Raw genomic sequence first — 16,116 nt, 5'->3', positions numbered from 1 at the left:
CCCTCGGGGCAGCCTGAGCAATGATTTTTCTAAAGCAGACGATATTGGAATAACTGCCAGTAGGGAAAAGTTTAAGCATTAGTCGGGATTCATCCGTCTTTGACTTTAACCAGGCTTGGGGCTAACCAGGCACAAATCACAGTGGGCATCTGTTCTCAGAGAGGAAATTAGAAAAGAGCTCTGAGTGGCTCGCAAACAAAATTTAGAGGAACAGTACAAAGCGCTTCAAGTACAAAATTCGGTCCAAAGTCAAATTGATGCATTGGTTTTCAAGGATTTTTTTTTGCAGTTTAAAGGGGAATCTGATGAATGGTCAGAATTGCGTGCACAAAAAATTTGGTTTTAGAATTTCAACTTTTCTCCTCCCTTAAAGACAGGGAGACAACAGCGTATGTTAGCAGATGGAAACAGAACATAAAAACGAGTTATCAGCCGGGCAAATCAACCTCCCCAGCTTCAGCGAGCAGACCCCGCCGAGGGGGTGGGACAGGACAAACACATGCAGGGTATGCTGGGCTCAGGCACCGCACTCCAGCCTGAACGCTCTTTTAGTCGACAGTGACTTCATGCTTAGTATTATATTTATCTCAACCGTGTACCTTCACCAAAATTGGCTGTAAGTCAGATATTTTAGGTACCCAAGAGAATGAAGAAGCTACTTAGCTTTATGTCCTATGGGTACGTCTTTACCAAAGCAGGACCTGGGGAGCTACAGCTCGTCTCTTCTCCCCAACGGGACAAAACCCACCACTTGCTGTCCCTCTGCAAAGCCGGCGACAGAAAGCCGATCTCTGCAGGTCTGCTGGGGCTGATTCAGGATTTGCAGCAGCTTTTGTATCCCGTCAGATCCTATTCTTTTAACTGTCCCTACAAACTGGACCTGCCAGACCTCTTACTTTTCTGCAGGCCCACCTTTGTCTACAAAGAAATCTATGCAGCAACCCAATTTCAGCTACCAGTGGGTGCTTTTATTGCTCAGCCTCCGTAAAAGCTCCGAGGCTGTTTTAACGCTGGAATTGGACGCTGACTTCTGCTCAAGAGGGAAAGCATAGATAGGCAGAAGTTTGCATCCAGCATCAGTCGTGGTAAAACCAATCGTCCCTGTATCCTCATCAGCACCGGAGACCTTCAGGCCAGCCCCAGCGTCAGTGAGACACCTCAACTGCATAATATAAATTGTGCTGGAAAGCTTATTTTGAAGATGTATTTATTTTTTTTAACTGGGGTTTGTTGTGAGAGCTCCTTCCCTCACTCATCATTCTAAAACCAACAAAACCCCCAAACCCAACAACATGAAGGTATTAACCTCCCTGGGGAGCGGAGGATGCTGTGAGGCAGCAGCTCGTGCCTCGCTTCAGTCCACTGAAATCAGCACGGAAGAAAGCCAAAGATCAAAAGAGCTCTTGAGTAAAGTACACAGGCAAGGTGGGCGAGGAGAGGGATGGAAGAAGAGCAAATATGACAGCAGTTATTCAGGGAGCCGCTTCAGATCAGAGGAGAAAGAAAACGGGGAGGGGAGGTGAGAGAGAAAATGTTAGAAAATGAGAGCGAGGAAGAAGCAGCATGTCAGCCGTATGCAAGGGAGAGGAAATTAGCAGTGAGAAATGGTGTAGCATGTCAGAGGAGGGAAGAGAGGAAGATAAGGAGAGTAAATAATTGAGAGAAAGAGCCTGCAACGCAGGAGAATGGGTCTTGGCTCTGCACACTGCTGTGCAAGCACCGTGAATTCTGTTTATAAATGAGTTATGTTCTGGCCTCTTCACATTTGCATTTGGTTTTTATGCGTTACAGATAACCCAGCAAGCCAAACCTTCCTGCTCTTTCTCCAAGATGGGCTCCCAAATATGCCAAGTTGAATCCTGACTGATAAGAAGCGAACCAGAGCTGGCAACCAAAAGCTGAGCAAACACAAAGCCCTTGGGCCAACTCCTCAAGAGCAGGAGAGAGCATCTCTCCCCCGGCTCGGCACCGGCCACAGCTTCCCCTCCACTCCCTCGCAGCGAGACTGGAGGCACGCACTGCTTCACGTCCCAGCACTCCGGGATGCCCGTGACCGCGCTGCAGAGTGGAGAGCATCCTTTGCTTACAAACCCCGCAGGGCACAGCATTTTCCACTCAACAGGGTGTTTTGGGCCCCAGAGGCAGCAGCAAGGCAGCCGGGAGCCGAACGATTAGGAAAAGCCATGGCACATTAGCATTCAGACGGAGGCCGGGGAAAAGGGAGCAGCGGAGCCATCACCGGTCCCGCACATAGGCGTGTGCTGCCCTGGGCCACCCAGGCCTGCAAGGATCCCTCTCCTCCAGCGGAGAGGGCTCTGTGGCTCACCGCAGAGGACTCCTGACAAGTTCAGCCCTTCCAGGGTTATGCGGCACAAGCGTATTTGGCTGCTAGTCAGTAATTACATTAAGCCAGTGCTGCTAAAGTCAGTACCAAGCAGAGATAATGCTCTGGACGCATTCAACTGGCTGGAAGAAGAAAGAGGAGGAAAAGCCATGCTGGCTTAGAGACAAGTCATATTTCTTATCAGCTTCCTGCCTGATGAGAAGGTGCTGCCCAGCCATCTGCCCCGACAGCGCGGGCACAGAGCAACGTTGTGACTGATGCACAAAGGAGTCCTCTGTGCTCCCTGCCAGCCCCCCTGCCATTTCCCTGCTTCTGACCCCTTTGATGCTGGATGTGGTTCCCTTTGATGCTCCAGGCCCTGCACGGGGAGCGGGGACCGCTTCTCTGCTCCTCTCGCCTTTCTGAAATTGTTTGCCCCATCCCTGCAAACAGGTAGGATTTTATGATAGAATAGTCCAGACCATTACGCTGGAAACCAAAGCATCCCAGGCTGTTTGGGAGCTGCTTTTTAGCATGCCTGGCCTGATGCTCTGGCACCCTTAACCAGACAGAATTAGCCCTGAGTATAAATATGAAGCTCTTCGGACGCCCGTTGTTCACACTTATTCTCTGAGTCAGACAGATGCCGTCAGTGAAACAAAAGCATTGAGAACAAACAGCAAGGAAGCCTCTGCATGTGTATGACAGAGATTTAGTGTGGAAATTCAAGACAAAGAGCCCTGGAAATAACACTTCTATTAGCTGGTGCATGGACTCCATCTCTCAGCAGCTTATTCCTTCAGCTATTTTCCCAAAAATACCATGTTTGCTTTTAAGAAGTGCTATTCCAGTAAAAGGTCTTGCACTGGCATCTCCCAAAAGTTGTCCCATTCACACTCTGAAAAGATAAAGTCACTGAGAGTGACACTAGAAACTCTTCCCAGTCTGCTCCAGACTCTCCCAGTCGCGGGGGAGGGTGAAGCCCAGCCCTCACCCAGGAGGCAGAACACAGCCTCGACGCCCAGCCGCCCACCCAAGCCGCTGCAGCGTGGGAAGGCACCCAGCACAAGGGAAGAGAGCGGTGTGCCCGGAGCCTGCAACCACCGGGAGGTAAAAATGCGCGAGCTGAAAGCAGAGCAAGAGAGATGAGAGGAGCGGGAAAAAGTGTGAGCATAAACCCAAGGAAGCAAGATTTCAGGAAATACAGTCAGCCTCACACAGAGCCCATTAGCATGGCTCAGTTGATGCTCAGTGACTTGCCATTCACCTGAGCCTCTTCAGTCCTTTCTGCCACCAGCCCAGCTGTAAGAGAGGCTCTACATGCCATTTCTTACTCAGGCCAAGACAAAATACAGGTTTTTGGGTGGCTGTTGTCTTCCCTGGTACGAAGACATTCTCCGTGAACTGGTGTAAGGGGACCTACCTGCAACCACAGATGCTTTCCATGGCAGAAGCGAGAAAATATTATTTTTTTCAGCAGCCATCACTGTACTTACTCAAAAAAGGCAGATAAAACCCAATTTCATAACATGTAGCATACAAAAGAAGAAGAAGAGATGGCAAGAAAAAAAGCCTGAGAACAGACAACAAATCAGGCAACACTAACCCCTAGGAAACTGCTCGCTACTGGTACGAGCAATGATTTATTCAAACTTGGATATAAAATAAGCCTGCCGTAGCCCTCTGCTGTCTGCTATTGTCCCAGGATTATGATAATTAAGCAATTTGTATTACCTGATACCGATAAGAAAAATAAACCCACATTTATGACACTATCCCCTGGATTTTACATGGTAGTTACTAATGCATTTTTGTTACCTGGTGAACATAATATTCAAGATCATCAAGCGCCGCTACTTTTTCATCCAGCGTGGAGGCAGAGCTGTTGAATTTGCCGATTAATTTAACCATAATTTCATAATCTGTTTCCATCTTCACGTTCAGCTTTTCAAACTCCTCCTTCAGCTGCTCTATGGGCCGGAACTTCTTCCTCACCTCTTCCTCGTGGGCCTTGAAAGCAGGAGGAGGAAACCAGATACGAAGGCAGGTAATAAAGAGAGTCAAGAAAGACGTAGAAAAAAACCCCGGCCCCAGATTTACAAGGGGAACCTGGCTGTCTATGCAAACGCATTTATCGCTGTGCTTCAGAGATGCAGGGGCAGCGCTGGAGGGCCCTTCCGAGAAGCCTGGGAACCCAGTTATCTGTAAGATACCCACCTTGGGTACCAGCAAGCACCCCCTGAGGAGCTGAGCCTGTACCTAGGGCTTTGTACACCATTTCTACGTCCTACACGCCTTCCAAAACAAGGTAAAGCCCAGAGGCAAGCGCACTGCTGCTCTCTGCTTGCCTGCAAGCGGATGTTCTCAAGACCTGACTGCAAAAAGCCCTGAGCAACCTCCCTGGTCTCACAGCTGACCCTGCTTGGAGCTGGAGATGGGGCTGGAGACCTCCAGAAGTCCCGTCCAGCCTGAACTGCCCAGTGACTCCGTGCCAGTGGCATCAAGGAGATGTCCTTGGATGCGTATGAAGACGCTTTTGTCATCCCAATCACTTAACACGTTCCAGGCTGGCTTTGTCTCTCAGGGAAACGTGTGCACATGCTGTTGGGGCCAGAAGCTGTCAGAAAGCAAGGCGGGATGACCGGCTGCAAGATGGGGGCAGCCGAAGTGCTGTGCCGTGGGGCTTGGCCAGGAGACAGCTCATCCTGCAGCACAGCTTGTCTCCCTTGTACAGACAGCACTCCAAGGGCTGCGATGAACCAAGAGAGCTGCGGAAAGGCATGCAGTGAGAAGGAAAAGGCTCTGCCAGAGATCTAAGAGAGCCCCAGAGCCAGCAGGGACCAATTCTCCAGCATCAGCACTGGTGACACTGGGGCAGGTGGGGACAGAGCCTGCTGCTGCAGGGGATGGAGGAAGCGGAGAGGCCAGACTGAAACGGGCTGCCCCAAAAGCAGAAGAAAGCAAGAAAGCCCCTTTTGAAAGGGATTCTGCCACAAACACCAATACCAAAACATGTTTTTACACAGGAGTGACCCCCAACTAGAGGGTTTGCACTTGCAGTGCTCCCCTCAAGCAAGCACTGCCCTGCTCCCTGCTGTGCACAGAAGCCAAGGGCTCGAGCCATCAGAGAAAAAAAAAGAGCGATGGAAGTAAAGCACTGTCAATCTAATGACAGCTGTACAATCGGCACTAATGACTACTTGCCTAATTACTATAGGTACCGCATGGTAACAGAACGCCAGCCCCACCCCACACAGAATTGCTTTTGCAGGAGCATAGATGGGACCACGCTTGGTGTAACTCAATTTACTTTGACACAGTTACTTCAAGGATGAATTTGCTCCCTGCAGGAGTGATTTTAAATGGAGTACTTTAGGTCCATTAGATGTAGCTGTTTTTAGCCCAGTTGCTGGGACAATAGCTATTCTAACGGGGTTTTTTAAAATATGGCTTATTTTCACATAATAGAGCATCACTAATTTTTGCATTTAAATGACACTTATTTCAAGAAGTCCTGTTACCAGTAATGCTGGCTGCTACATAAATAATCTTTCAGAAAACTAAATAATGCCCTGGTGCCAGATAGGGGAAAAAAAGACTTTCTGCGACTCCAAGACTTTAGAGCCTTGACTCCTGCCTCAGTTTTCCTTCAACTGAGACAACGTCAAGGCAGCAGGAGGAGCTAGGGCCTAAGGAAATACTGCTGGGTGGAAGAGGGGAAAAAGGCTGTGATCCACCTGATGAGTCGCATGTCGTCCCACCAGTGTCACGCCAGCAGCTGGGGATCAGCTCCAAGCCTGGAGAGGGCTGAAAGCAGCACTATTTTACTTTGGACTGTGGACTATTTGTAACTAAATGGGAAACTTACAACTTATATAAGGAAACTTCAGCCTATGCTTCACCATGGCCATTTGGTTTTTACTACCCAGGGCATGAGATTGGAAATTTAAGCCATGAGATCATTTCTGGATCCAGCTGTGCCAGTGGCAGGAGATGCTACGTCCAGCGGCTTGTCACCATCCCCGAATCCAGAACCAGAAGCGCCTCAGCCGCACAACACTTTTGTACGTCCTCACGCTAAGAGGAGGACAGTGAGCAGCAAAGTAACCTCCTTTACAAATACCGTCACGCTGCAATCCAGCCCGCTTTGGGGGTCTGCAGACATTTTTGTGAACCAAGCGGCAGTTGAACAAATAAATCAAAACAATGGGTAAAAATACATCCAAACAATGGAAAGGAAATCAGCCCGCGGGTTCACGCAAGCGTTTGCAAGTTACTTTTTTGTGTTATTAATTCAGGTCTAATCACATTGGTGTCAGAAAACTTAGGGGAGAAGCATCACACCAGAGAGCTTACTGAATGTACCTGCTTTGGGTTCGGAAAAGATCCCATAGCTTCACTTCAGCATTGGTACACCAAGAATGGCAGTACGAAATTTGGCGTCTGGATGGCTCACAAGGATGGTTATGTGGACACTGTGTGTCTAGTTTGCTAGTTCAGATCCCACTGACTTGAGTAAAGACCAGAAAGCAGCAGCATCTGATGGCTGATCTGCTGCTAAACTGCTGATCTCAGCCCACTCCACCACTGCAGCCCCTCTCCCCCTCGACAGCCCACGGGATAATTATTACCGAGAAACACCCTGAACTGTGAGAATACACTTAAGAACTTACAAGCAGCTTGCAACACAAGGTCTTTAAGTCTGAAATGAATAAAATGGACCTGAACAGAAGTTTTCCATTTTTACAGAAACCCCAGGATTAGTACAAAAAGGGGTGAGAGTTTCCCAGGGAACTATGTCGTTAACAGGCTAGCAAAGGTATTTTAGGTCCATATTCACCAGATGAGTCTGCACAGTATTTTCCTAAGCAATTACTTTAACCATCATATTTCTGAGACATGCAATGCAGGGTGTTCGCATCTGTGTAGCGTGCATTGCTTTAGAAACAAGGAACTCTCCTTACCTTTCTTTCTGCCTTCTCACTTTCCTTCATTTTAGCTAACGCTTTTTTGAGCTCCTGGGATGTGAATGAATTTGAGTCAACATCCACCTTGCCCAGCCTTGTAGAGGAAACAAAACAAAACATTTTATGAGTGAACAATTGTATCTGTAATATTTTCATTGTGATATACTAGCAATGGATAACATCAGGAGGAAAGGAGCTAAGAGCGCTAGATTTCCATGCATCTCACTTAAAACACAGAAAAAAACCTCCACACTCAAGAAAAGATTAGACTGAGTGTTATATTTTGTGTGTGGTTTGCAGACATCTCACCCTGACAATCAAAAAAGGCTCCGTAATCTGCATGCCGACACAAAATCTCAAGTCCTAACACAATAAAAATCGCTGATTAATTTATGCCTCTGAATTTCATGTAGCAATATAGAAAAGCAGGGAATGTTTCAAAGGAAAAACAAAAAAAGCACCACTGTGCCACTAGATCATTGTTAAGGACTTGCAAGCTTTAACATGGAGATCTACAGCTGAAGCGCTGATGATCGTCATACACAAAGTTAGGGCAAGGTTAAGTCTAAGCAGAAATTACACAGAAACGTGTAAAACCACGTTGTGCCGCTCTTTATGTCAATCTCATTGGTTCAGGGAACTTCTCTGGGCCATAAACATTTTTGCAAAGAAAACCAACCTTTGAGACATCATGAAACTAAAGAGCTTCTCCATGCTCCGAACAGGAGTAACGGGGGGAGTGAGGGAAGCAGTGGTAAATCCCATGCACTTTAGGAAAGAAAGTTCCCCATAGTAACCAAACCTGCCTTTGTTAGGAGGATGCCAAGGGAAAAGTCAGCACCAGTGAAACTTTTAAAACAAATTTTAAAACGTGGGTACAGGGAAAGCTGTGTGATCTAAGGAGAACGTCGGCACTAACTGATGTGTAAATGAATGCTGCAAGCCTACTGACTGCACCGAGTTAAAAACAATGTTATCTGGCTCAGGTCAACAGAAGTCGTCCCTCACAACTGCTCTGATGGTTTAAGCTCTGAAAGTAGTTTCAGACCGATTGCTGCAGATGTTTCCAAGGACAAAACGTCATTCAAAGAAGCCACACTGCAAATTTAGTTTCGGTATCACGGCATGAGAAGCCACGAAGGTGTCTACGCAGACATACTCAGGGCAATTCTACCGCCATCCCTAAGGGATCACAAAGGATGGGGCCCAGTTTTCACCGCTGAAGCGTTAAACCAGCAATTAAGTCTCAGGAAGAGACAGCAATTGAGTGCACCAGGGAACCTGGCCTCTAAGGAAGGACATGAATCCCGCAGCCCACCCACCCCTGATGCTTTGCATCGCTATACCTTTTTCTTCTTCTCTCTTCTCTCGTGTCACTTCTTCCATTTTCACTATCTGGGAGCTTGGCTTCTCTCTCTCCCGTCTGCAGATTTAATCGTACGTGTGACCCTGCAGGAACAGCTTGACCTACAAACAAAGGTCAGATTATCTTAGGGCACGTGCATTATTATTTCAGCTTTGCGCACGAAGGGTGAGCTGAAGGTGCACACTCCTACCGAAGAGAGAGGCAAAAGCCTCGTCCCGCAGGGTGAACAGGAGCGGGCTATCCGCTGCCGACCACTCTCCCCTCCAGCAATGCTCCTTTGACACAAGTGCCCTTTGCAGCCCCGCAGAGCTGCCGCCCTGACCCTCCGAACGCATCCCTGTGCAGCGGGGCTGGCTGCGTGCCGTGCCGCAGGGGAGGACGGACCCCGAGCAGAGCAGAGCACCGGCTCCCTCCTCCCTCCCGGGCCAGTTCCTAAGAGAGCACTAAAACTCCACATCAGGAGCTGATTTGGAGAAAGGGGAATTGGCTGCTGATTGGGGTAGACAGCATAAAATACAGCTGCCAAAGTGAAATCAAAGCATACTGCAGAGTACAGCCAGGTATGCTGAATATCAAGTGTACCGAGGTAAGGTTGTGTCGGTTTGGAAATATTGTATTAAAAGGAATATATGATCACTACTATCTGCCAACAAAAATACACAGAATACATTAAGCTTTGGTTTTACATGCAGAAAAGATGGGAAATTCGGAGTGTTTTTTTCTTGGTCACAATTCACCACAAGCACGTCACGATGGCCAGCTGTCACAGAGGGATGGAGAGGAGGCAATATTTAGTTGCTTTTTCTTGATGTTGCTTCCTCTTTTAATGCTAGAAATCTGCCCGCTTAGGAGAGCGGGGTCACAGCTGAATGAATACGGAGATCTTAGCTGCACACAGATGGACAGACAGACACGCAGCTGCTTGTGCTCCTCTCTCTCGATGAGGTTTCCCTATTCAGCCTTTCCTTTATCTGTTTCCTTTTACCTAAAAAGACGCCTAGGATAAAATACCACAGCATGTAGGAGAGAGGTAGCATCTCCTACCAAACGGAAGCAAAGACAAGGATAATTATTTCTTACAATAAATGCATGTTCACAAAGACAAAATCCTTTAGTCTTGGGAATGACGGGATTTATCCCCCCTCTTCAAGACCAAAGAGACATTTCACTGATCAAAGGACCTGGTGCTTCCTACAAAAGACTGGGATGTTTGTCACAATTCAGACAAAAACATTTCAAAGCCTAAAGCCATCCAGCAGGTATAAATGCATTCAGAAAAAAACAGGAAAATCCATTTTGGAGGATTTCCTATTAAAACAGGGTGCATTTCTGATAGCTCCTCTTTCTCTCCACGGAATCCTGTCCATAGGAAGCTGTGTTAGTCAGATATGTGAGGGGACAGACCTGGTTATCTTCCCATCTTAAACTATGCAAGGACAGGCTAAATATGCCTCCTCCGCACTTGGCACGCGGTCCACCGACGGACCCAACCCTTCTCCTGCCCCTTTACTTGTGATATGCAGGAGAGTTTTAATCTATATGTCTATCTAGAGGAGCATCTTCCCACTTTCAAAAGGTGAGCTTTGCAGGAATTGGCTGCGATAGCAGAGCTGTCCCCCTCGCAGGCGATGCAGGCGATGCAGCCGGGACGCGCCTGTCAAAAAGGCGTTTGTAGGATCTCCACGAACAGGACAACACCGCATCTCCTCTCCCTGTTTCAGGGGACACCGAGGCAGGGGGCTGCCAGCAAGGAAAAAAAAAAAACTTATAAAATGGTGTTGTGTGTTGAACACACAGATGCATAAGGATGTCTTCCTCCTCCACGGGAACGAACACCACTTAGGGGAGAAAGCAAGGGGCGAGGTGGGTCCTTCCCTTCCCAAAGCCAGCAGCTTTCCTTGCCGGGTCACAAGCACTGGGACAGCCCGCGTTACAGCCACAGCGCTCGCTGAAGCAAGCCCTGAATTGTCAAGCACAGCCAGAAATAAATGTCCCCGTTAGAAGAGTACAGTATATTCTGGCTGTCGTGCTCCCAGTGCATCTGGCCACATTAGCTCGCTTGGTTGCCAGGGGAGAGGAACGAGGCTGATAGGCTTTGCTTAAAAGAAACATCAAAAAGGAAAGCAAGGGAGCAGCCTCCAGAAGGGCTGAGTGACTCCTGTGTGATCGGTCCTCCCAGTTTCTATTTTCAGCGAGCGGTAAATAAAAGAAAAAGCGAACCCCGGCGCGCACGAGCTCACAAACCCAGCGCAACCGAATTAAGGAGGTTGCTATCAGAGAAGACAAAAACCTTTCCTGCTTCTGCTTCTTCGCACTTTCCTCAAGGAGACTTGACCAAGACCATCCAAACCCCAGAGCAGAAATGTCAGCCCCGATGTATTTAAGCAGCTTTCATTGCTACAGGGGTATCTTCTTGCCACTGTGCACAGCAGCGCAGGTTCATGCCACAGCAGGACAAACGTGCTGCTTTATTAAATAAAGCAAGAAAGACGTCTCTGAATTCAGCAAAAAGATAAGCATGGTCACTTAAAACATTCCAGATGTTTGAGACAGGATGAGGTCTTCAGTCTTGTTTAGTTTGGGGTATTCTGAAGTATTATTCATAAAGTGTGTTTGAGGGTGGGTTGACTTGAATAATGTGATTAAAATTGCTGATTTAAACAAGCAAGCTGGAAATCCTGAATTTTAATCATGTTTCAATATGTATCTTCTAGACATTTCCCTTAAAAATAGTTGATTCTCTTTGAATCCTATAATTTGATACTATTCAACAACTGGGAGCACGCACCGGAGCGATACTTATGCAAGCAATTACACAGCTTCACATGCTGTTGACACAGAATCTCACTCTTAATAGCTTTTTTTCCTAGAGGAATTCATTTTTTACTTATTGTTTGTATTAAGTTGCATTTGGGAAATGAAACTCAATTAAAAAATATAAAAACAAGTTTATATTTAAGGAATTTTCTGACCTTTTTTCTCCTTGACACCTTAGAAAAATGAAAGATATCTATCCAAACAGGTATGCATTGCATATCTGCGTTACTGAATGAAGCCGAACGGTCTCACTTTCCAGACATCTCCGAATCCTACAGCCGCTAGGCCTCACCCTGTCCTACTCCCTCGCTCCTTATAAAGGCAAAGAAGAGTTTCCATTCTAATTAATTTCCCAACTCTGAATCATCTACCCAGTGAGTAGAAACAGCTGCGAAAACCCCTCCGTGAACCCGCAGAAAAGGCTATAGCTGCCAGAGGAGGAAGCCAGCAAACTCCTTCCCCCACACCCAGTTTGTATTCTTTACCACTTAAAAACTATCCCAGACTTGGAATTTTCTAAACCACAATTGAAATGATTTGAATACGTGTTACTGCATCAGCTTGGGTCGATGGATCTAAGAGAAAGCCATGGGGTTTAAGCAGGCAACCCAGCGTCCCCGACAGGGATGTGCCACCCACCAGCCCCTCAATCACTCAGTCTTTCGCCTCGCAGCCAAAAAGATAGCATCCAACAGGTAAAATACTTCCAGAGGATAACAAACCCTTGCCACTGCACGAATGACAAGGTATTTACTGGGAATAAATGTCAAAGCAAAGCAACAGCGTTTGTTTTCCAAGCTGATCCTGTGGCAACGCACTGCTACGCCGATGTTATTCCTGTTCTCGATTTAATCCCTTTATCTATCGGTGACCACTGCGGCTGCGGAAGCATTGGGACGGGCTTTGCTCTCCTGCACGAGCCGGAGCACGACCACTTTCTGACTTAGACCGCTCTCCGGACAAACCCTCGCCGCACCTGGGTGCTGCCACGTGTCCAGGCATCCGCAGCCTAAAAACACGTGGTCTTTTGGAGGTGTTCCCAGTGCATTAGCATTTGTTTTATCTGGATGCGTTCAGTCTGTCCTGAAAGTTGCTTAAAGTGACGCCGAGGAAGAATTTAATTTATAGCCCTGTTATTTTAATCTTGGTCAGCCAGATTTTTTCAGACATCCGTTTATTTCTTCTTATAATATATTAGACGTAGTAACAGCACCGGAGTCAGCTTCAAGGCAGCAACTCACTCGCAGGGGTTCTGCTGACATTTATAAACTGATCCTATTTCTCTCTTGTGTTTTATGTCATCAGCTAAACCTGTCGACTTAAATTATTGCCTTGTAACCAAATCACAGTTATCTGTTATTCTGTTACGTGTACGTTTCCGAAGCTCTATACCTATATCAAGCTTCGCAGAGGTTGAAAACAAGATGATAAATAAATAAACAAATGGAAAACAGAACACTCTTCCACTGCACTCACAACTAAGGCAAGAATCAGGCGCATTATATACAGGATAACTAAAAGCAGAGGGCTGCTGTGCTGAATATGCACCACGTAGTAATATCCAAGTAACTCCATCTCTCCTCTTCTAGACCAACCAAATGACCAGCCGTGTTTCCTCACTAAATGAGAAAGGTCTCATCCTGCTCAGCTCCTTTCCAGTACGCTATTCCATTTAGTGCTGGCCACAAGTGGTTTTGCATGTCTGCACAGGGACAAGGCTGAGCCCCAACTCATTACACAGCAACAAGCAGGCACTAAAAATAACCGGGGAAGTCGGACATCATACCTAGACATGCAAATCTCATACCGAGATTGTGCAATAACTCACTATGCTCCTGGCAGCGGCCTCCCCATCCCCCACCCACCCCTTGGACCTCGGAGCTGCCACCCATCCACCGGCCCAGCAGGAGAGGCCCAAAAGGGACACGAGACTCTCCCCCTCCAGAAACACCTTCTGGCACCACTTCATCCCCTATGGCAGAGAAGTGTTCCCCTGGGAAGGCGTCTGCAGGCAGAAAAGGGGTGATCCAGCTCGCCGAGGCAGATCCCCTGGTTTCTCCCCAAGTGAGCGTCCTCATTTGCTATTGCAAAAATAAAATAAATCTATTAATGGTGTGAAAACAAACCCCGGTTATGAGTCAGTAACTGGCTCTGCAGTTCTCAGAAATCACCCTGGTATCTAAGCAAGCGTTAGATAGCATCTACCTTTCTTTACTCTTTGTTTCTCTTGGCACAGGGGAGTGAGGGGAAAGGGACTTTCCTTCTAATACAGGCAACAAAAGAATCCACGAATCAATACGTGAATGTTCCCAGCAAAACAAACCGGCAATGCTGCAATATTAAAAATAATAAGGCTGCACAAGACTGACAGAGCATCCACAAAAAGTTACCTGATGGCACTGTACCTACTCCTTTAATAAAATAATGATTTAAAAAAAAAAAACCCACAAGGAGACAAATCCCAGGAATCAGCAGAGCTCCCCTCTGCCACATCGCTGGCACCACCAGCTCCCGGAGCCACCAGTGCCACGGGTGGGCAACGGGGAGAGGCTGGGGCATCAGGTGCCGGCCATGCAGAGAGGGACACGACTGCCCTGGCACTCGCCCGGGCTGCCTGCTCCTGCCACGGGCTCTGCCCGGGGAGAGGACGGGATTTCACACGAGCACGGTGCTCTGGCTGCACGAAGATGCCGCCTCTTTCTCACGCCGAATGCTGGGCTCAGAGGAAAACAGATGAACCAGCCCTGGTCTGATGGGGCTCGGCACGTGCTCGGACTCCGGACTCTCCAGTTAGCGCTGTTGAACAAGGAAGCAGCAAAGCTTTTTTTTCTATAAAGGTGAGTCATACCACTCCTTGGATTACTTGTTATTTCAACACAGAACATTTTTACATACAAAAGGAAGGGAAGATGCGTAGAAGACACAGGTCAAGAAGAGCTGGATTACTGATGGGAAGAGGAAGCCCAGAGCCTGAATCTCATTTTGTTACCTCCTGCCCCTTTTTCACTCATCTCCAGCCTTTTGTATTAGTTCGCTTTCTGGCACTCACTGCTCCTCCCAGTTAAGTGCCACCGGACAAGGTCATTAATATGCTGTATATCACCTCTTCCAGGGAGCTAGCGGAGTGGTTTAACAGCACCAGGCCTGGAAGCTCCCCCTGGAAGCCGCCCCAGCATCCCCCAGCATTTCCCACCATACCTCGCTCACCGCACAGGCAGCTCAGACACCTGCGTCCACATTTCCCATAGAAATTCCTGCGACACTGGATGAAATGCTTTACAAAGCCACTTCATGTGCATCTCTTTATTTCCACTAGTTCTGTACTTCTGCTAGGAAAGCACAGCTGCCTGTTGAGCACCGCACATCCTTGGAGAAGCACCGTGAGGCCACTGCCCAGCGCTCCCGGATTTCTCAGGTCCACACCATCAGTGACAGCAGGGACTTTAATTACCTACTGTAATTAAAATATAGATAAAACTCTTTTATAATCGCTGTATGTTTGCCATGTTCGTGAACTGTTCCTTAAGCACGTGCTTGCGGCATCTGTAGTGGATGGCATGCTGGATAAGCCCCCGCCGTGACCCACCGTGGCCATTCCTGTCGTGCCACTTCTCCCAGGGGCTGCCTGCCTTGGGGCTGAAGGCAGCTGTGCTGCCTCTGCCTGCAAATGAAAAGTCCTGGCGGTGTTAGGCTGGTTTTATCATTATTATTTTATCTCATCATTGCACCTTAATAAGGACAAAGATCCTGCTGTGCAGAGGGCCGACAAGGATAAAGAGATGCCCTTCCCCTCCTGGGATTATGGAGGAAACCACGAGAGAGGAGTTTTGTCCTTACAGCACGAGCAAACAACTCAGACTGCTGTTTTCTTCTGCCTCCCAGAGCACACAGGCAAATACTGAGTGGGAAGGGCCTGATCTCCAAGCCACAGATATTTAGCCCCCAGCAGCAACTCACACCAGTGTCTTCCCAAAATGCCTGAAAGTGATGAATTGTTGAGAGACTGAACGAACAGTTTAAAAAACCTCAACAAACCCAAGGATGTTTCACATAAGACACTTCAGTTGGTTAGTCTATCTGACAAATCTTTTATATAATACTCCAAGCTATGCCAATAAATATCCTGCAATTTGACCTGTCAAAATGGTGATGTCTAAATACGACACCTTCTCCAACACCGATTTTGCTCCACGCTGCAGCAGAGCAGGGACATCCGAGATGCTTTCAAGCTCTCTGAGGGTGAACCCATTCCCAGTTCAACGCCCAGCACTGCTGCTGGCAGCAAAGCCACCCCCAGGAAAACCCCAAAATTGCTGCCCTGATACATCCCAACACAAAGTGCCACCATCTCTGCCCGTGCCCGGGGTCCTTATGTGTCTCAAAGCAGCAGCACTGCTTTCCGCTGGACTTGAACCCTACTCGAACAGGGCACAGAGAAAGGGCCATTTCCATTCCAGTTTCTCATTCAGCAAGAGAGAAGCTACTTGCTGGTGCTTGCTGGGCTACTGTTTTCCCATGGCTAATGCCATAGAGATCACTGTGTGGACTCAGGATGCTAAGGGCTCCACACAACCAGGATTACAGGGAGACACGCACCCACAGTAAACCTTGGGAGAACTTACTTGCTTGCATCCTGTGATTTT

At 47.8% G+C, this 16,116-nt stretch overlaps 1 protein-coding gene across 14 annotated transcripts in view; it reads right to left on the bottom strand.

Moving 5' to 3' along the window:
* The window catches only part of SIL1 (SIL1 nucleotide exchange factor), a 98,543-nt gene that overhangs the window by 36,031 nt on the left and 46,396 nt on the right, over nt 1-16,116 (bottom strand). For all 14 annotated transcript variants that reach the window (XM_087760170.1, XM_087760169.1, XM_087760160.1 and 11 more), the window contains 3 exons: nt 8,637-8,757; nt 7,288-7,384; nt 4,142-4,333 (listed from right to left, as the gene is read on the bottom strand). In XM_087760170.1, the coding sequence (XP_087616296.1) occupies nt 4,142-4,333; nt 7,288-7,384; nt 8,637-8,757 (410 nt within the window). The remainder of the gene's footprint in view (nt 1-4,141; nt 4,334-7,287; nt 7,385-8,636; nt 8,758-16,116) is intronic.

The sequence above is a fragment of the Nipponia nippon genome, unplaced genomic scaffold (assembly GCF_047370975.1).
Source record: "Nipponia nippon isolate SJK-2023a ecotype South Korea unplaced genomic scaffold, ASM4737097v1 scaffold_21, whole genome shotgun sequence".
Classification (NCBI taxonomy): Eukaryota; Metazoa; Chordata; class Aves; order Pelecaniformes; family Threskiornithidae; genus Nipponia; species Nipponia nippon.
Note: the sequence above shows the minus strand (reverse complement) of the source record. Positions and strands in the feature narration are given on the sequence as shown.